Raw genomic sequence first — 20,739 nt, 5'->3', positions numbered from 1 at the left:
ACACAAAGACATCTATTGGGTCCTTGAATAAGATACATCTCTTTCAATGGGACTATATTGTCTTCTTAACCCTTATTAAATTATGAAAATGCAGAACTGTCAGCCCCTTAACAAAGTATATGAGCTGGATGGATAAACGGATACGTGACAATATTGCGTACTGGCGTCTTTATCTGCATGTTTCGGTGTTGAAATCGCTGTGAAAACAAATCTCCCTTCAGGACAATAAACTTAGACTGATCAGTTATTATTTTCATATTGCCTTTATGGTTATACAGCAGTCTTTTAGACCGAAGCTATTTCCCCTGAAACGATCAACAGAATTTTAACTGCGTCTAATTCGACAATACAAATGTAAAAATGTGCTTCTAGTATAATGGAGTCCTTGCTGATCAACATGTCACTCATAAAAGTGTTCATGTTTATCCTAACAATCTCAGAAACCGCAGGTCACTTGGCGAACTAATTTAGCAAACATGGAAAATCAAAAGGATAAAACACAGCAAAAACTATTCTATTGGCGACTCGTGGTTCATTCTTTGAACACAGATGTGTAATCAGGGACAGATTATTACAGTGACGTTTTCTCCAGCTTGCCTTCATGAGCCACCAGAGGTCTCCAGCTTGTTTAATATTCATGGCACAGCATTTTGGAGACTAAAAAGTTTGATCATGCCACACGGATCTGCACCGGCTGCTGATAAAGCTCGTTTAAAATTCTCCTCCTGACTTATAAATCCTGAGTGGCCCCGTGCCACCCTATCTATCCGCCATCATCGGGCTGTGGACACTGAGCTGTACTCTGCACCGTCGATATACCGATGCAGACTATCTGGTTACTCCCAGAGAGAATTACTGTGAACTCTGCTGGTCGCAGAGTTTACCAAACATCAATTCCTACTTGTGGAAATCACTTTCCCCATCGAATAAGAGTCTGGTTCTATAGGAAGATCGGAAATGTTATTTGCATACCTCAATCTGTTTGGACGACCGTCCAATTTCTGGGAAGTATATTAAATTATTTCAATTTAAGATGCTGTCCTGTGTATTCTGTGCGGATAGCTGTCTAGTTTGAACTGAAAGCTATTTGGTTCCATCACGTGTTTGTTACTTAAAAGTACAAACTATATACATCTAGTGATACCAGCTAGTTAAGCGTGTAGATGTTCTGCTTTTCTCTGATATATATCAGTTAAGATTGAATATCTGTGGGGGTTTGGACTGCTGATCAGGTAAAAAAACAAGCTATTTAAATCTGCTATATGGGCTCTGAGAAACTGCATTGGGCTGAGATTTATGGAAGATTAATTGAGAAATGAGCAGAGAGATCAAGTAGACTGTATCCTTCATGAAGGTTTGGTTGAAACTGTTTTGAAGGAGTGTTGATTCAACTGTATGATCATTTGTGGTGCTGTTAAAATGTATTCATTCTATCAACTTATTGCTCTATTATTTCCACGCCATTCATATTAATGAGGGCTTTTATATTACAGACACACCTCTCTGTACAGTAAACTGGCTACGGAGTGTATATAATGTGTGCTGAGATTCATACGAGCGGTAAAGCAATGCAATTACTTAAAAACAAATATATATGCGAATGGACCACAATTACTTTGGTAATATATCCTGCAGATCTACACTTCATGTCATGTTTTATTTCAAGTGTGCGTGTTAACTGACGATTTCGCAAAATTTGTTGAACCGTCGTTTACTCTGTAAAATGCCAGTTAAATGAGAATACCCTTCAAAATGTTAACAAAGCGTGAGATGTCAATTTGATTATTCCTTTTGATGAGATGACAAATTCCTAGTTTGTTATACCAAAAGACTAAAGGCCAAACACATATAGACATATTGTTTTGTTTTTAAGCAGAAAACCAGTTCGTCCTCACATTCGTGAGGCTAAAACCAGCAAATACTTATTGACAAATAGTTTCGTATTAGCTGTTTAATTTCTGTGACATTGTCCTGGGTCAAAGAAATAAAGAGCTATTAAACCCTAAAGATGGGTACTGAGGCCAATATTTGTGTTGTACTCTCCGTCGGTTGCTCTTGGTATCAAACGGAAATGTGCGGTGGCGATGTGATCGGACCTGTCATAGCAGTTGAAGTCGTCCAGCCAGCAGCCTTTCTTCACCAGCTTGATGGTCCCTGAGGAGTTGAGCCAGGAGGAGTAACAGTGCAGTCGCTTGTCCTTCTCCCCCTCGCAGCGCTCGAAGCCGCTCTGGTTGGTCCTCTCCGTACGCCAGTTATCATTGTAGTACACACACTCCCGGGTCTCTGCTTCGCCCAGACTGTACCCTGAGATGGACAGAAGGCCTCAGTCAGCTCACATCGTAATGAATTGAAAATCAACAGCGGAAGCACAGACATATGGCGAAGGATCCGCTCGATGCCACGAAGAAACATCTCTGAGCGAAGCCTCTATCATCACTCTGGCACACGGCCAACTTTGGGAGCTCTCTGTAGTAAAAAGGGAGTTCCTCTGGGCTACAAAATTGTTGCTGAATAGTAGTTCAGCATAATCCCATTCACCAAAAAAGATATTCAGCGAGTTACAACTAAAAAAGAGGGGAAAATGACAGAATTTAATTAGCTATGGAAAAACAATGGTATGCCCTCGTGTGATATGGAAGCACACCGGGCTTCTACTTCCTTAGATAAAGACGCTTGTATCCTGCTGGAGTGGGACACATCTGGAAAGACAGATAACACCTTCTTCTTCTTTTACTGTGGTTTAGCAGGAAATAGTTTCCCTCACCAAGCCTGAGACGTAACAATAGCTGTCAGTCTCCTGCTGTTGCACAATTGAAAAGGTTTTTTTTTTTATCATTCCTTCTTTGTGGATTTAATGTTGGACACACTCAAGCAACACACGCAAGTGTGTTTTTGATGAATACTAAAGAAGATAACACGCTGTACATGTCATTTACGGTGTCGCTTGGACATTCATGCCCAATCTTTGTTCACAGAAAAAATAGTGCATGTCTCTTTAAATCCCTGCCTATAGGAGGCTGCCCATCCCCCAGTGTTACCCCACCAACCCATTACACATGCACACGCGCGCACATACACACACTCTCTCTCTCCCTCTCTCGCAGGCACTCCACTTACACATACATGCCTTTAGTTGTCCAGAAGATACAATGCATACAATGGATTTTATTACTACATATAGGGATGCATGCAATGACCAAATATCAGGCTCATTATTAAGGATGGAAGGAAGGTGATAAGAGGACACAGACACACACACAGCAGTGATGTTCAATGCTCCATTGAGCAGAGATGGCATTTCTGATATCTGTGGTCACATGATCCGGGAGGACTTTTACTACAAGATCATTCCCCAACCCCCTCACTCTGTCACTTACCAAGGCTTACACCACAACAACATGAATTCTGGAGAAGCAGCTTACAATACACTCCGAGCCCTAATCTATAACCCATAAGGGCATTAGCTACAGTTCTGCCTCAATTTAAAACAAAAATAAATGTATTGCAGATAGTAGAAACACTAAAAGTTGAGGGAGGGAAGGTGGCTATTGTTGTTGTCAATACAACTATAGGGGATATCTAGCTAGGAGGGCAATGGTGGACGTGTTAGGGACGCACAATAAAGCCTCCCATATGAGTTGGGAACGCTGGGACACACAAAAAAAAGAAGGCAAACAAAAGAAAAACAACCCTCATGCTCAATTTCACGTGGTAGCAAGCCACTGGCTTTGGAAACGGAGCAGTCGGGCCAGTAACCTCGATTCAGGACAACAGCTGCTGTCTCGTCAAATCCAACGCACATTGATTTATGAAGATCATTTTCGGACAAAGTGTGTGTGGTTTTTTTTTCTTCAAACAAGGCTGTATGGGCACAAACAGGAGGGCAGAGACGAGATGCAGCCTATAAGGTTTCAGGATGTTGATGCAGCTGCTGCCTTCTATTCCTGCCACTGTTAAGAAAGGCAAGGGGGGACGCAACAGTTTTATATTTGGATATATATGTTTGTGGGAAATCAAGTATTGAAATACTGAATTCAATTTTATTTATTTGTATCTTAAATAAATAAATACATAAAAATCACAGTTTATTGCTTTGATAGTTCCCGGGTATGAAATAGATGCGTTTGTGGAGGCAAACAGAGAAAAGGAGATTACGTGTAAGAGAATCAAATCCCCCACAGTTGACCGATATATTCACTGCCAACTAAGTTTTAACAACCAACACGCGTAAACTCGCCCACTGGTCGACATTTTAAACCAATTTAAATGACACAAACAAATACACACGACAGAGAGAGAGACTACAAAAAAAACTGTTGCAAATTCGCAACCAACAATAGCAGCTCACCTGCGCATAAAGTTCCCAGAAGAAGTGAACAAGTCAGCCATGAAAAAGACATGTTCCGTGTTGAATGCAGGACAGATATTTCCCCGGGTTTCCGTCGCGAACATTAAAACTCAGGTTGTCCAAAAACATCCGTCCAGGATCAATCCGACCACAGGCCTCCGCGTCCCTCCAGCAGCCTAACCACCACCACCACCACCACCACCACAACTCGTGTCAATAGCCGCGGCGCTGCAACAATGTTGCAAGAAACGAGCGGAGCGATCCACGGACCGCCAGACGGTTCAGCCCGCGAATAGGTCCTCGCGTTTCGTCTCGGAAGTGGGTCCCCCCCCCAAAAAAAGAAGGCGAAACGAAAAAGCCGCTGAAAGCCGCCGAGAAGAAGGCTCGGCGCTCTTTTTGTTGAGGTTATTCAGTTGAGTAGTAGCACCGCTGCATCGGGAGGTCGGTCGGGGTTTACATGCATGTTACTGATCTGTGTCCAAAATGGCTTCTAAATGGGGAATGGGCTGCAAACAGGGAAACCCGGATGTGTAAACACAAAGAGGGGAATTCAGGCAGCCAGCGTGTGACCTTAACTCGACTCCGCGGATACGCGCCTGCTTGACTTCATTTTTTTTTTTAGACTTGTGTGGATCATGTTTGCGATTATTTTAAAAACACATTGAAATAGCCCGATGGAAGCGACACGAGGCGCTTGGGATCGATGTTTGCTGTCCACGTTGGTTATTTGTCCCGGTTCCAGCTGATAGTAACACTTGCACTTTCTGTGGTCAGAGTTGGTATTTCTTATCGTCTACTTTTCTGTTCTTATTATTTAAATCGGGGTTTTAAATACAATTGTCATGTCGTGTCTATTGATTTTTACTGTTCACACGTAAAATAATTCAAAGTGTTGAATATTTAAACTGCTAAATATCAACAGATGCAAAGTAAACCATAACCTGTAGTCTTACATTTTGGTTTTATTTACAGTAAACCAACACAATTTGCGTGTATTTACAAAATTAACTCGCAATTTATATGTAGTATGTCCGTAACATGGTATTTCTGTGTCAATGTGAAAATATGTCTATCTAATAGTAGAATACATTCTTAGGATTTCTATCTGAATGATCTTTTATGCATTAGTGGCAGTGCTAAAAATAGATGACCCAATTTGGAGTAACAAGATACAATAAATGTTATTTAAAATGTATTCATCCGCCAGACGCTAATTATATAATATAGCTCCCACAGCAATACTAAAATAGAGCCAAACCATGGCTCACAATGAATCACTAAGCATGTTTTATTACTATCACAAAAAAAGGAAGTGTGTGACAACAATCTTCCCCAATTTCTAAACATGATATTCTTTTAATAGCGTTTTTTTTTAACATTAAGTCGTGGCATGTTTTGTGAGAAAGGATTGGTCAGCCTGCCGACTCACCAGGTCTCCCAGCCAACAGACAATCACTTTTATAAATATTTCTCCCAAGAAGGTCATGTTTCAAGTCATTATCCTCTGACTAATAATTGGTGTATGCTTCTCTTTTGTAATCTCTCCACTTAAAAAGGAAGCACAGCCATTAGAGCAAATAATGAAGGCTTATTAATAAAGTATAATACTAATAATAATACTGTATCACGACACATGGTTTCCTTTGTTTAGCATTTAAGAAACACTCTGAAATTCAAAATCTTTTGTGTAAAATAATAAATCTCATCTTTGTAGAAAACCAGCAATGACATTGTTAGAAGGCCATTAAGCCCGGCTCACAGTTTCCCTCTCACTTTCTCATCTTTGACATCCAGATTGATAACATGCTAGTGACACCCAGACAATTCATGCAGCAAATGGCTCAGGAATGAGGTTAGCCATAGGTAATCGCCCTCAAACTAGTGCCACTGAGTGTAACTCAAGACCAAGCATTTCCTCATTAAGCCATCCTATATTGACCCTGTAACTTGATAAAGGCCAAGAGCGAAACCTTGTAAAGATAGGTGAGCTGTTGTCATGACAGTTGGAAGAGAAAGCACATGAGTGGTCCTTAAAGGTCCACGAGACACGACCATAATGCGACACTCCTCAAAGAGTGAGAGCACGGGGGAAATGATGCAGCGGTGCATAAAAAACATGAACGTATGAGATAATAATGTTATAAAAGGCTGATAAATACAGCGTTCAATAGATGTTGTGTGTATGATATCATAAAAGCTTAATGAACATACTGAGTTCATGTGGATAAATCCCGAATGGACAAAATGCATTATTCAAAATTGAATCTTTCTGTTTATTTTTGTTATTCAAGAAAGAATCACCCAACAAATACCCCTATTTTTCACATGTTTGTGTCACTGCTGTTGGAAATCTCCATTGTGATCACTTTGAAAACCCTGAGGTGAACGTCACGACTTCTCAGTAAAATAGATAAATGACACTAGGTGGTAGCAGAGCTCCCGGGGCATGTGCAGTTCTGCTTCAACCTATACGTGAAATATCTCTATTTCACTCCTGATTTGTACTCTGTGTTTGTTGGGAGGACCAACGGTTTGTATTGTTTACTGCTGACTGTCAGACATTCGCTTGTATGATGGCTGAGTGACTTCTTTCTTTCCAAGTTTTATTTCCAGACTTTTTCATTAAAAGGGACGTATCCAGAGTGTCTTTTGTAACGTGGTTATGGATCCATTATTGTGAGGAAAAGGTTTCATAGTAATAACTGGATTCATATCCTGCAGCCATTTCTGCAATTCAATATGGTGTTTAAGTTAAGACTTCCACATTGAGTGAGCATAAAAGGAGCAATAACGGAAAAAAGATTAAAGGTGTTGTCGGGTCAATACTTTATTTCTGTCTTTGAAGTATTCCGTACAAAAATAAAACAACAAGCAATGTCAAACATGTGCTTTGTCTTTTATTAATTTATAGCCACACCGCGTCAGCGTGAGATGACTTGACAGTTTGGTGTGTTTTCCTTCGGTGGATGACTTCATCTCTGCTGGCACATTGCCTGTGACGGTGAGATGGTTTAGAAATAGTTTGCCACCCTGCGAATAGACTGGATGTTGGGGTTCTCCGCCTGCCACTCCATGTGGGTGCAGTAGTTTCCTCTCTCCACGATGTACATGCGGCCGCGGTAGTTAGGCTCCTCATAAAGCACCCAGCTGTTTGCGAAAATAAAGGAATAACATTCAAATTAACTCTAAATAGTCAAATGTTATAATAATGCGTGTAAGCCAGGGGAGAGAAGGTTACGTGTTATATGTCTGACATGGCTTATATGGTTCTTTAAATGACTGTTCCATGTTCTCCATAGTGTTTTACTTACCTCTTGTGGTATATATATATATATATATATATATATATATATATACACACACACACACACATACACACACCACACAATGTCCACAACAAAACAACATTATCATAAATGATTCCCCTTTAAAAAGGTAGATGTACAGTTCAATCAATTCCAGAGAAGTCCTTCGTTGAAATACAATAGAATATTCGAGCACACGTTGGTGCTTATGTGCCCACAGCAAGTTCAATGTAACAAAATGTCCCCCTGCTGCAAAATGTCCCCCTGCTGCAGAGATACTTACGCTCCATCTCCATAAACCTTGAGGGAGTTGACGCAGCTCTTGGTCAGGCCTCGTGCCTGCAGGAACGGGCAGTCCTCGCACAGCTCCACGCACTGGCCGGAGAAGTTGTCGGCCTCGAACAGCTCCATCCTGTAGTGCTCTCCATGCTGGGGAGGATAATGACACATCCTCTCGCTGAGCTACAGCAAACATGTTCGCCTTCAACTCAAGGTCTTCTCTGAAAGGCGCTGTATTGAGTGCACTAACAGTTGCGTCTATTGAAATCTAAAGGTTAAATGATCATGGAGGGTGATATGTATAGCTCACGATCTGCAAAGTACGTCTTAAGTGCTCTTAGTCATTTTCCTTTTGCTTATGGTATGAGATGTGTCAAGCTGTGAATATGCCTCTGCACTACAAGACTAAATTGTGCATTATTAGAAACTAAAGTTTTTCAAATGATTATTGGATTAATCTGAAAAACAGATGTGAACAGATGAGCCCACACGTTGTCTGCCAGGCTTCTTTTTCCTTTTCTTTTTTTTACAGCCAAATATTTGTCTGTCCCTGGGGTCTCTCTCACGCAAACACACTCTTACCATCCTGATTGGCTTGCAGGAGCCCATGTGATCGTTATGGGCATTCCAGCGCTGGAATTCGGGGTACTCTCCATGCTCCAGAATGTACTGTTGGCCCTTGAAGTCTGGGTGGTCATAGCAGATGTAGGCCCCGCTCTCCACGCGGACCGAGTTTACCCTGTTCATGAAGCCCCGGTCCTGGAAGTTGTCGCAGTCGCTGCAGATCTCCAGTTTCCTCCCAGTGAAACATTTTCCCTCATAGAACACGATCTGTTTTTGTTTTTTTTTTGGACACAACAATGAATATTTAAATACTTTTCTCAAAACAAATACTTGTAGAGTCCATCGTCAGAAAGATGCCACTCAACACGGTTCAACGTTGGACCAGTCAGCTACATTAAAGCCAATTGTTTGTGATTGACATGATTCAAGTTGGGAATGCTCAACCGTCGCTGCATCCCTCCCCGCTGCTGTGGTACTCACCTTTCCTGAGTACTGAGACATTTTCACTGTCCGCTGTTCCAAACTAGTCACACTGTCTAAGAGTGGAAAAATGTGGACGCCCAGATATATATGGCCGTCGAGAGTGCGGCTGTATCACGAGGCCGTCGCAACAAAAGCCCAACAATAGAGGGTTTAGACATTTTGCCACATGGGCACTTTCCCTTCTATGTGCCAGTGCTGATATTGGAGTTTGGCTTGAGGGGCACAAAACAAAAGAGAGGGAGAGAGAGAGAGAGAGATTTTGCTACGATTGGGCTTTTGGAGGGATGTTGCACTGAGTCTGGGTTGCCGAATAATATGTGGGGGGCTTCCAGACAAGGGGAGGCAAGACAGGCAAACAAACTGATAGGTGACGTGTAAGCAGAGGTGAAAGGACGTGTATGACCCAGTGCAGAAACATATATGTCTTCTGACAAGTTGGGCAACTGGGAAAATGTAGAAATACCCAGAAGTTCCCCGTCCACGTCTGGGTTTAGATGGTCGAGGGATAAGCAGAGCAGCACAGATGTCCTACTTCAAGTGGAGATTTTCTTTATGGCTCACTGTCTGTTGTAGTTTCTCTGATGCTGATCCCGACGAGATCCCTGGATCTACTTAGACCCATGAAAATGTCCTTCAGTTGCAACATCAAACACCACCAGGTTTAAGACTCGGCAGGTGGAGCAGGGTAAAAATCCTGTTTATAATATACTTGAGTGCCCCTGTCTCTCTCGCTCTCTAGCTACAGGGGAATAGTGTGGACATGAAACACAAGATTTAAAAGTATTTATAGCATTTGAGTGGCTTTTTGGAATTTAAGAAAGTCCAACAATCTTTGGCAATCACACAAAAAACAGTCCAATTCAAGCAGTTAGTAGAGTGCAACATATATCCTCTTGGGTGTGTAGATTTAAAAATCATATGGAATTGGACGTGAGTCAAATGTAATCGAGGTAATTTGTTTTCCTGTGACAAAGGAAGTTAGTTGGTCTTTTGGGGCATCGGGTACTTTATGTGTATGACAGCTGAGAGAGACCGTTCCGGTCTTTCAGTGTCTTTCATTAGTTTGTTTCAGCTCAAGTCAATTCAGGCTTTCTTTCGAGTCAATTCATAGGTCTGGCGCCAAGGTTATAGAGGTCTGAGCCAAAGGTATTACACCTCACACGGGTAATAGGCCTAATCCACCTTGGGTAAGCACACTGTACCTTTCACTAATATCCTCCCGTCGGTTTTAATCCAGCTAATACACATCTTTAATCGCGTCTGTGACAAACGCATACATTACTATCGGCAAAAACCTCATAAATGATATACATTGTGGACAAAGGGTTGACAGCTCTTGTGTAATGCCGGAATCGGAGCATTGGGAAACTCTAACCCCTGAACACAGTGTACCCAGGGAGAGCGAGGTGCTGAGCATATTGACTTAACAGAGAAACACCACTGAGTAGGATGTTACCATGACGGCCCAAAGTATGAACGGGTATAAAAAGAAGGAAGGGGACTAAACACATCTCAGTCCCCGGCAGAAACGGAAACAGACAAATCAGCAAGGTATGAACACAATATTTATTATTTTTGCCATATATTTGCCATCAGATGTCAATATCACTGTGAATGCAGAAAAAATATGTTTCTTTATCATTTAAACTGTATATTTCATCTAAACATCACGAGGTAATCACCTCTAGTGAAGAGTCTCACAGTTCAACTTTGTTCAAAGGCACATAAAATGTGTGGTACTTGAAGTATTGTACATTCTGTCTGGCGCAATCAAACCTGTGCTTTGTGTCCTTACAGGCTGCAGTGTTGATCAGAGCGATGAAGTTGTTAGTCTTGGCTTTAACCGTCGCCCTGCTGTTTACAGCTGGTGAGTCATGTCACTGATTCTCCACTGAATAAACACAACCTTTGCTGCTGTGCAACAAGGACGTCTTCACTGTACAGGATCACGACACTCGCCGACCTCCCCGACAATCAACGATGTGCTCTTCCTTTTGCAGCAGATTCTAGGAACCGTATCTGAGAAATTGAAGCCATCTGTGAGAGCACAGTTTGATTTGATGTAGCTTCTTGCACACCTTTAATTACTAAATAAAGTACATCTTGCTGTAGTTCCTGGAGAAATTCCCGACAGGAAACACACCGTGAGGGACAAACACCATGACGGCTTTGAAGATGGTTGTTGTTGTTTTTTCAGGCGAAGCCCTGAACTGCCACCGGTGTGTCTCCAAGAAGGCCGGAGGAACCTGTGAGCTCAGTGTAGAGACCTGTAGACCAGGGAAGGATGCCTGTGCTGCTGCCAGCTTCCTCACAGAACCATGTGAGTTTCTACACATACGCGAGCTATTTTTAGCAAACGCTGATCATCACTCTTAATTATGCATGTGATCTGTGCTGTAAATTATATCAAGTAGTTTCCAGAATACAAATGTGTGCATGCATAGCACCAAAACTAAGGTCACAGGCACCAGTGCGGTTGTTAAAGAAAGAAAACTGCCTGCGACCTCTTGTGGCGAAACAGTGGAATTGTAACGTTCAGTCAAAAGCTTTATGTAGAAACACTAAAACTGTCGGGCAGATGTTTGTGAATCATGTCAAGATGTCAGATACTGTACATTGGCTCTACTTTTATTAAATCCTTCTCCTTTCTCCCGTCTCAGATGGGCAATACCAGAAATGCATGGCTCAGTTGGACTGCGAAATGCTGAAGGTTAACTCTTACATCAATATCAAGTGTTGTACAGACGATATGTGCAACACCTTTTGAAAGGACAATGCATTAGAATATCTTCGAGGGACGATCGCATGTGGCTCTGTCAATCCTCTCCTCTGACAAATAAAAACAGTTTGACAGAAAGCGAGTGCCTGTTCTTATTCTTATTGCTTCCTAAAACCACATCAAGTAAGAAAACACCAGGAGTAGGATTCAAGTTCAAGTTGAATTTTCAGCGCACATGCTGCCACTGCAAGTCCACTGCAAGTTCACAGGACTTTTCACTGACCCCTGACCTCATTCCTGATTTACTTTTCAAATTCATGACTAAAACCTACCTCAAAGTGTGATCAGATTCGATTGACAGTGAGCAAACAGCCTAACAGCTGTCGCCAGATTCAGATTTTAAAATCTAAAATCCTGACGGGTGTGCAAATACCTCTGACGTCACCTTTTTTCTAATTGAGCCACGCCCACTTCAAACCAGTGAGAGAAGAGGAGACAGAAAAAAGTGAGAAATCCCTCATGGGAGATAACATTGGAACACAATTTTAAAAATACTTGTTTGTTTTTAATGTACCATTGATTTGCAAATTAGGTGTCTGACCTCTCAGGTCTTCCCTTAGTGCTACGCTAATTGTCCAAAAGCAGTAAATATTTAACAGAGGTAGAACAAGGTTTCAATAAATACAAGATTTGAATGTTCCTGCATTGCGTCTTTGTACTGAATCTCAAAAACTCATTAACCATCGTGTGCTATCCTCTTCATAAAGTTGTGCATCAAATGTATGTATTAATCTTTTGTATACCTTCTGTTAAGCAATTTGAATTATACTATAAAGGTAACAAAATAACTCTGCCTCCCAGGAGAAGAACAAATCCACAATCGACCCGCTTTACATAACCACTTTTTGCTTTAATGATTACAATCAAAAACATTTGTACAACATTTTCAACATTAGAAAATGGATGCAGATTTTATGGGGGGGGCTGACAGTAACCGCTATGAAAACAAACCGAGGGACAGAGAAGTGGGTACTGCGTGGAGATTAAGTAGAAAAAGAGCTGAATATATTGGAGGGACCAAACAGCTGGTGATGTATCAGAAGAAACGTCCATGATTACTTATCCATTTTCAGAGCGTATGCATGGCAGACATGTAATTTCGCTTATCTCTTGTTATTCGAACAGAGCAGGACTCGTTGCCTATATATGGAAGCTGCATAATGAGAAGCTAAGATGCATCAAGCCATTTACTACCTCTGGCCTTAGTTACAGTAGTCGTTATAACCGAGCACGGGAAAACATTTTTTCTGATACACCCAAGTTCTGTGTTTCGCATCGGAGCCGAGCACAGGGATGGAGGAGGGGTGGATTGTGGGAAATAGAAGACAGGGGAACCGCCACTCGTCCTTTTTTTTTGTTGTTGTTGTTAATCAAACACACAAAGAAAAATGAGGATGACCAAAGGGAATAGGAAATATGGATGAATAACAGTGGAATCAGAGCCATAAATAGACAGTATTGGGTATTTAGGACCCTGGAGGGGTGGAGTCAGCTGAGGTGGAGGAGAACTGGCAGCTAGCCTTCAAGTAACGGGATATCCCAGTGCAGTGTCCTGTGTGTTGATTGGGCGGCTCTACATCATGGAGCAGGACGTTTTTCCTGGCTGCACGCCACCTTCCATCTTTTCTGCCTCCAGGATCATCCTGCGGAAAACCTCCACGGCTGTCTGAAAGGGACACACACACACACACACACACACACGCTCATGTCTCAGTCAACACACTTTGACTTTTTCTAGCAGCGTTTGCTTCATCCAGAGCCTCTTTGGGTTTTTTGTGTGAATTTAAAGACAAGTCAAGGACTGTGGTTTCTAACTTGATTTGAAGCACAGAAACAGACTTCCTGATTGTGAAACTTGAGCTGTGTTGTAAAAATTGAGAGAGATTTATTGTTTAGTTGTAGCCTCTCACGAGATAAAATTGAGGAGAATGCAACACGCTGTGGTGGATAAACTTTTGAACCATTGTAAAATGGGCATAAATGAATATACTTGGCCACTTAGTAGCGGGTGTAACGTGTTATTTACACATAAAAAAAGACACAGTGCAGCATTAGCATTCATTTGGAGTCTCTTTCAGCTTTGGTTCCAGTTTTTTTTTAATTTCCAATTTATTTTGCCGAAAATAGCTGCCCGCTGTGGCTGGAAACAATGCTGCTTAATCGCCCATTAATCCAAAACGATCAGCTGAAAGACACCGACACACCCTGTTAATATGAGGGGAACTAGTCGGGTAACAGTTCTCCTTTCACATTACACAAAGTCGTTTGATCCATTCGCAACACCTGTGCTTACTTGCGAGTTTGTTTCCAGAGTTATTGTTGAAATGATGGCAACCACCAAATAGCAGCGAACAACACTCGGATATGGAGATATGGAAAAGAGCGGCGTCATGAATTTACGGGACGCTGAAGCAAACCATTTCCTTTAATGTGTGTGGGTACATTCTACAAATCCAACAGAAATGAAAATGAAGATGCAGTTACAGGTTGGAATGTGATTGAATTGGTAATAGTAAAAAGAGCTGTCCATACATTGTATCAAAAGGCATATATAGTCAAATATTAAAGGAGGCACTGATGTGTTACTGTGATCTATTATCTATAGATTTAAACAATATATATATATATATATAAAATATCTTAACCTTTAGTCCCTGCTATAGGTCAAGCTCCAAAAAGGCTGTCTATTTCCCATGATGCCACTTAAAAGATTGTCTTTGTGAGACCCTTCCTTCCTGGTAAACACCCACATCTTTCACACTACAAGCCCTCAAGAGTTTTCTGTTACAAACGTCTTCTTCAAGTAAGAAGCGTAGGTACACCTGATGCCGAATATGATCTCGTACCTGGTTCTCTTTAGCTGAGGACTCCATGAAGGCAGCGTTCCAGGATTCGGCTAATGCTTTTCCTTCTTCACAACTGATTACTCTGAAGGAAGAAAAGAAAGCACGAGATGAAAGGCAGACATTTTCAAAGTAAGGCGACGCAGTTCAATTCTGCGTCCACCGAGTCAGATATATTTGCGGGGCTCCCCAAACACTGGCTTCCACCTTCTTTCGGCTCATCTGTGAGTTCAATATGATCTGCTTTGCAGTTCTGTTTGTGTGTCAGATGTCAGGAATGTTGTGCACGTGTGCCCTCAAAAGGAGGACCGTGTGTACCTACGGTCTCTGGTGCACCGCATGTACAACTAAGGGGAGTGTTAGGACATACCGCTCCATATGTAGGTCGTTCTTGTTTCCGACAAGCATAATTGGAACTCTGCATGAAAGGGAAAAGGAAACGGCACGTTGTCATTTATGTCACTTACTTCTCGGAAAGGCCTCGGCCAGAAAGACGAGAAGCAGCAGCAGTACTTACTGAACTTTTCCCACCATGTCCAATAGTTTTTCGTGGATAACTTGTACAACTTCAAAGCTGGAACAAAGGAGGGGAAAGTGTCTTTTTCAGCATTTCAACCCATTTGACAGAACTTCATGGCGATTGGTTTGCTTTTAAAAAGGGTAGGTAAGTACAAGTGTACCTCTTATTGGATGTAACGGAGTAGACCAGAATGTAACCGTTGATATCTATGGAGTAGGTCTGTGGGAAGATGGAGTACTCATCCTATAGAGCAAGACAGAGAGAAGGAATTAGTATGCAAAGTTACAGGTTAGGAACACAAGACAATTATTAACAAAGTACTGCTGACTAATGTAAGGGGAAGAGCACCTAAATTAGGAATTCCAATGTGTTATTTCTGTGCAAAGGTCAAAAGAATATTTGTGAACTCTCAAAAGTCGTGTCTAGATGTCACCCCACAATTTGCAAAACCTTTGAAAGATAGTTAAGGTTAGGCATTGACCTTGAAAGGTGAAAAAACAAGCCAGAGAAATATGTCTCAAACGGTCATCGAGCATAAAGTATGGAGATGCTCCATAAACCATGAATGCGAGACTGACTTGTGGACTATGTTTACTAATATTTTTGGGCTGTCTTTGACATAGCATGTATGAATTTTGAAAATGGGCGTAGTTGCCCTTTAATGAAGCAAAACGTACACCAAACTAGGACATAACACAATCATAACACATATTTAAATAGAAATCATCACTACCTGTCCTGCCGTGTCTACCAGTTGAAGATGGTACTCTTGTCCATTTATCGTGATCATTTTAGTAAATGCTACGGTTCAAAGAAAAGACAAATTACATATGACAGAAGGAATCAAACATTTGTATGGATGGAGAGCCAATATTTCCTTTTAAAATAAGACTGACACAATTGGAAAATACAACACCATCTCTACAATACAGTCTGATACTGCATCTCCATTACGCTACGTTTTCAGTGTGCAGATCTCTTTACGGATCCATTTTGGTACCGCTGAGTTCATCCAGCACGGGAACGTCGATATCTGCCTGCAGATGGGTCACATTATCTACAGGACTTGAGGGATTGCACTGCCTGCAGCATCTTGCTGACGCTCCACTTTATGTTAACCACCCAGAGAATATTTATAGATACAGACCACACACTCGAGAAACGCAGGACTATATGTGAGCGAACATGTCGGGGGGGGGGAAAAGAAAAACAGCCCTCAGGTGAAGTTTAGACTCAAATCTCTGGAGTGTCTGGGAATATGTGTGTTTAGGGGGTTGATGGATTATGGGGTGTTCTCTTATTTGGGCAGCATATACAGTGAAAGGACATTCAAGCAAAGTTCCCTCTCTAAGCCAGTGATTTTCAATCTGAAGACTATACTACACTACACCAAAAGAAGGTTTTGGTTCTTTCTGGTGGAAAGTGTGGAAACGGCTGGAATCAGCCGGCGTCGTGTTTGGAAACATGGCGCCCTGCTGCGTCTTGATTCTCTGTTATTCTTCTTCTTTCAGCGATGTTACAGGTTCATCAGGATGCACAGTTGAGGTGTTTACACTGATGATAACTAGCAAACCGTATATGAAATGAAAAGGAGATATAATGAAGAGGATTGTTTTGAGATGTCGAAGTTCCTTTCTTATCCATCGGTCATTAAGTTCAACATGATGACTGTCAGTTTGAATGAGTGAAATATAAAATGTAGGTGATATAACTACAGAATATTGATGAATTTAAGTCATTTAGCTCTTTTAAGCATTTTTGGAGTTTAGGACTTTTGCAAATTACTGACATTGTATAAATTAAATAATTTATTGATTTGAATAATTAAAAAAGGTATAATATACAGAAAACCCTCAGGAACAAAGATAATAAGTTAATATATGTCTCACTGGTATATTGGTTTATGATTATCCACAGAAACGTTGTATTTTCTTATCATAACTATATTTGCTATATTTGAACATAAGTTAAGAGTATATGTGCCAAGTTTGGCATTGATTTAGGGACGTTAAGTATTTTTTATAAATAATTAAGCTTCTATGGATGGAGGGTTTTATAGGTTGTTTAGATTGTAAAACCTTCTGAGACAAATTTGTGATTTTGGGCTCTATAAATAAAACTGACGAGACCTGACTGTGTATAATAGAGCGCTTTGACCAACAGCCTGCATACCAAACATGACTTTACACATGATTAGCTTATGAATCACAGCAGGAAAAGTGTCTTGCATATTTGCTCGAGAAAAAAAAAGAGATGCACATTCAAGTGTCAAGAAATGTGTCAGAGTCTCCAGCAGTGTTTCATATGGGAGGTGGGCTTCTTGCCTAAAGACCACATCTGCTAACGTCATACAAATGACATGAAATGAAACGTAAGGGTCAAAAGGAGCAGATGGACCAATACATGCGATCAAATCCAGTGTATGAAAGTGTGGCCATTCGTCCGGCTGTCATTTTACGAACTAAACTGAGCTCAGATTTCCTGTTTGTGTATCGAGCAAAATTGCCACTTACTGTTTTCTATTGTTGGGTCATAGGAGTCCACAAACTGGCCCTCCACAAACTGAATTGTCAAGGAGGACTTTCCTGCAAAACACAAAGAAATACCGTCAACAGGGACCTTTTACGTATTGGAATATCATTGGAAATGCAGAAATAAATGGTCAAAATATCGTTTTTTTTTCACAGTGAGTGTTCATGAATCAAGGGCTGTGTAGCTTAAAGATGACATAGGGATTTATAACTGAAAACTACATTATAAAAAAAAAATCATCAGCAGAATATCAGTAAAAAAAATGGAAACGGCCTATCCAAGTCTCCAAAATAACCAACACAAATATTTAAATGAATGTCATGGGAGGTGTTTCATCGGGTAGGCACGCTCCATAAACACAATCCATGTCTTCGTGGCAATATTACAGAGGTTATAGCGTCAGTGCTTGTATGCTGGCTGGGCCTAAAAGTCCTGCTATCTGCGTGTGCCATCTTGCCATCGTGCACATCCTTTCGCCGCATACAAATTGCGCTCCTTTTGGTTTTCAGATCACATGAAATGAACCGCACAGCAATGCGTCAAATAAATAAATCCTCGCGGCCCTCACTTAGCGGGGTTAGGGTCACTGATGGAAACACGTCAAAATATATATATATATATATATATATATATATATATATATATATATATATATATATATATATATATATATATATATATATGTGTGTGTGTGTGTGTGTGTGTGTGTGTGTGTGTGTGTGTGTGTGTGTGTGTGTGTGTTGGATACATAACGGGAGGCCTCATGTGATAAAAACCCCGCAAGGCCACGTCTCACCTGGTGGCGCTCGGCTGTGAGATGTGTGCGTGCGGATCCTTCCTATAATTGACACCTAATGGGCAATAGGAGGCGTAAACGTCTCGCATGATGGACTTAAATGCACACAAAAGGCCGCTGAAATTGAGCCTCAGCGTCTTATCCGAGGCCCCCTAGGGTGACATCCTCATCCCCCCCCCCTCACCCCTCCCTCCCTCCTCACCCACACACACACACACACACACTCACACACACACCACCCCCCGCCCCCCGTGCGTCGTCCGGTCGGGACTCACCTACGGATCTGTAGCCGAGGATGGCGATTTTTCGTGATTTCGGCTGCGGCATATCTCGTCCTGGTTATCGCATCTAGTCCTCGGGGTGTACCGCAACCTCCAACCGGAATGGCATCCACGATTTAAGGGGAGGAGAGATTCGACATGCAGCAAGATGACAACAGGAAGTCCTCTGCTTGGCTCTTTTTGTTTTAAAAAGATGATCTTGGCGTCCACGGCTTGGAGAAGAACGTTATTTCAGGTCATAATAATAAAGAAAGCATGGAGTATCTGTAGGTCCTCAACAACTGCGTCACTCCCCTTTGCCAAGTAATGAATTAGTAATTACTGCTGCGTCATAATTGGCTACACGAAGGAGTGAAGGCGGGCGCAGATGCCTGTTGTAAAACTCTGATTGGATGAGAGAGCTGTTAGTCAAGCAGTTCTGCCCGCTCTCTGGAATGTGATTGGCTGCTACGCGCGTTGGGGCGTGCCGGGTGCAATGTCACTCACATCTTGAGGGCCAAGGAGCAGGGGCATTGGCATTACTGCCCCAATTAAGACGTCATCATTTGTATAGATTTTATTTTTTTAGACGGACACAGTGCAGTAATTGTGTACTGACCCTGAGCAAGACAAAATAAGTCGCTACAAATATAGAACTGAAAGATCCTAGAATGAGATCACTATGTCATCATTCTGACACAGCATCACCTCCCATATAATATACTTTATTGATGAATATGCACAAGATGACATATAAGAACCAGAGAACAAGTATTTTCATTTTTAGTGCATGTGTAAATAATTTACAATATTAAGGAAGAAAATAACAGTACGAACTATTTTATACTTCTTCTCCATACAGTTCAGATGCTCCACTACATTCATGTGATGACTTCAGTGACCGAGTAGTCCCGTCTCTTTTGTCACGCCCAGGAGGTGGCATCTAACTTGAACTATGGGGAACACAGTCACACTGCAGGGCTTCAGTTCAAAAGTGAGATGCTACTGTTGTTCTTCTTTTTCACCCCTTTTTTATTTGTGTAGTGAGCTTTAGACCTTGGAGGCTGAATCTCTTGCTTACATTATTTCTGTGTCAGTAGAGCCACATAGTCACCTTGATATGTGTGTAAAGTCAGTGAAGTTTATTTCTGTACTGACAGGCAGTCTTGCAGGTTAATGATGGACTTTTAGCTCATCAACAACTTCTTCAGCAGTAATTCTGAAACCAATTCTTTTCTTTTTGGCTCATTTCCATCCACCAGCCATCCATCCATCCATGGAAATGACATTTTTTATTCCTTAATTGTCTCATCCAGCCTTCCCACACAACAGAGGACACACACACACACACACACACACACACACACACACACACACACACACACACACACACACACACACACACACACACACACACACACACACACGCATCCCCCCCCCCCACCCCATTATTATCTCTCTTGAGAATGAAGCCAAAGAAGAGATCCTGGAGAGGTTATCAGTACATTTTTAAATTGTAACATATCTTTAAAGGCTGTCTTATTATAAAGTCATTTGAACTGTTCATTCAATTTTATTATAAAGTCGTTTGAACTGTTCATTCAATTTATATGAAATTAAATTAATTTGATATATACCTAAAATCAAAAATCAAAAATTTGCCTCAGAGGGCTTTACAAACTGTAACACACACAACATCCTCTGTCCCTGGACATCAAATTAGAATGAACAACATATCAGAGTTATCAATATGACAGAAATGATTCATATAATGAGAATACATTACATTTCATTTAGCTGCCACTTTTATTCAAAGTGATTTACAATAAGTGCATTCAGAGTAGTAGGCATGATGGAAAAGTTACAACTACCAATAATAACAGCATCAGTGGATGCAGTAGTGTAATAATAATAATAATAATAATAACAGTAATGCTATCGGCAATAGTAATAGCAATGCAACTAATAATAATAATCACATTAGCAGTAGGTGTCAGGTAGGACCAGGGTCCAGAAATAGCCACGATCCA

General features: G+C 41.3%; 4 protein-coding genes across 4 annotated transcripts in view; 1 reads left to right on the top strand and 3 right to left on the bottom strand.

Annotated features, from left to right (window-relative positions):
* The window catches only part of LOC137782129 (activin receptor type-2B-like), a 14,309-nt gene extending 9,499 nt beyond the window's left edge, over window positions 1–4,810 (bottom strand). The window contains exons 1-2 of the mRNA XM_068571249.1: window positions 4,349–4,810; window positions 2,097–2,304 (exon numbers count right to left, since the gene is read on the bottom strand). Coding sequence (XP_068427350.1) covers window positions 2,097–2,304; window positions 4,349–4,400 — 260 coding nt within the window. The 5' untranslated portion in view covers window positions 4,401–4,810. The remainder of the gene's footprint in view (window positions 1–2,096; window positions 2,305–4,348) is intronic.
* Window positions 4,811–7,359: 2,549 nt separating this feature from the next.
* On the bottom strand, window positions 7,360–9,137 carry LOC137782260 (gamma-crystallin N-A-like). The gene is given in 5 exon segments (XM_068571472.1): window positions 7,360–7,495; window positions 7,937–8,082; window positions 8,515–8,763; window positions 8,977–9,074; window positions 9,077–9,137. Coding segments are annotated over 5 exon segments (690 nt in total).
* A 1,352-nt stretch (window positions 9,138–10,489) lies between these two features.
* Window positions 10,490–11,804, top strand: ly97.3 (lymphocyte antigen 97, tandem duplicate 3). The gene is made up of 4 exons (XM_068571568.1): window positions 10,490–10,530; window positions 10,777–10,846; window positions 11,177–11,299; window positions 11,640–11,804. The coding sequence occupies exons 2-4, from the start codon at window positions 10,798–10,800 to the stop codon at window positions 11,744–11,746; spliced, it is 279 nt and encodes a 92-aa protein (XP_068427669.1). The 5' UTR covers window positions 10,490–10,530; window positions 10,777–10,797; the 3' UTR covers window positions 11,747–11,804.
* Window positions 11,805–12,675: 871 nt separating this feature from the next.
* Window positions 12,676–19,027, bottom strand: rheb (Ras homolog, mTORC1 binding). The gene is made up of 8 exons (XM_068571609.1): window positions 18,725–19,027; window positions 17,635–17,706; window positions 15,855–15,922; window positions 15,282–15,364; window positions 15,119–15,175; window positions 14,972–15,019; window positions 14,605–14,686; window positions 12,676–13,424 (listed from the first exon to the last, which is right to left on the bottom strand). The coding sequence occupies exons 1-8, from the start codon at window positions 18,774–18,776 to the stop codon at window positions 13,332–13,334; spliced, it is 555 nt and encodes a 184-aa protein (XP_068427710.1). The 5' UTR covers window positions 18,777–19,027; the 3' UTR covers window positions 12,676–13,331.
* Between the last annotated feature and the right edge of the window lie 1,712 nt (window positions 19,028–20,739).

This window comes from Clinocottus analis, unplaced genomic scaffold (assembly GCF_023055335.1).
Source record: "Clinocottus analis isolate CAN_PGR_092001 unplaced genomic scaffold, fCliAna1.0.p SCAF_11, whole genome shotgun sequence".
NCBI lineage: Eukaryota > Metazoa > Chordata > Actinopteri > Perciformes > Cottidae > Clinocottus > Clinocottus analis.
Note: the sequence above shows the minus strand (reverse complement) of the source record. Positions and strands in the feature narration are given on the sequence as shown.

What these genes read in the sequence shown, in the direction of transcription:
- ly97.3 (XM_068571568.1), top strand. Translation starts at nt 10,798, where the DNA reads ATGAAGTTGTTAGTCTTGGCTTTAACCGTCGCCCTGCTGTTTACAGCT. An exon ending in CGCCCTGCTGTTTACAGCTG is followed by an intron (nt 10,847 to 11,176) that starts GTGAGTCATGTC and finishes TTGTTTTTTCAG; the next exon opens with GCGAAGCCCTGAACTGCCAC. An exon ending in CAGCTTCCTCACAGAACCAT is followed by an intron (nt 11,300 to 11,639) that starts GTGAGTTTCTAC and finishes CTCCCGTCTCAG; the next exon opens with ATGGGCAATACCAGAAATGC.
- rheb (XM_068571609.1), bottom strand. Translation starts at nt 18,776, where the DNA reads ATGCCGCAGCCGAAATCACGAAAAATCGCCATCCTCGGCTACAGATCC. An exon ending in AACGACCTACATATGGAGCG is followed by an intron (nt 14,687 to 14,971) that starts GTATGTCCTAAC and finishes TTCTTCCTTCAG; the next exon opens with AGTAATCAGTTGTGAAGAAG. An exon ending in CCTCAGCTAAAGAGAACCAG is followed by an intron (nt 13,425 to 14,604) that starts GTACGAGATCAT and finishes TGTCCCTTTCAG; the next exon opens with ACAGCCGTGGAGGTTTTCCG.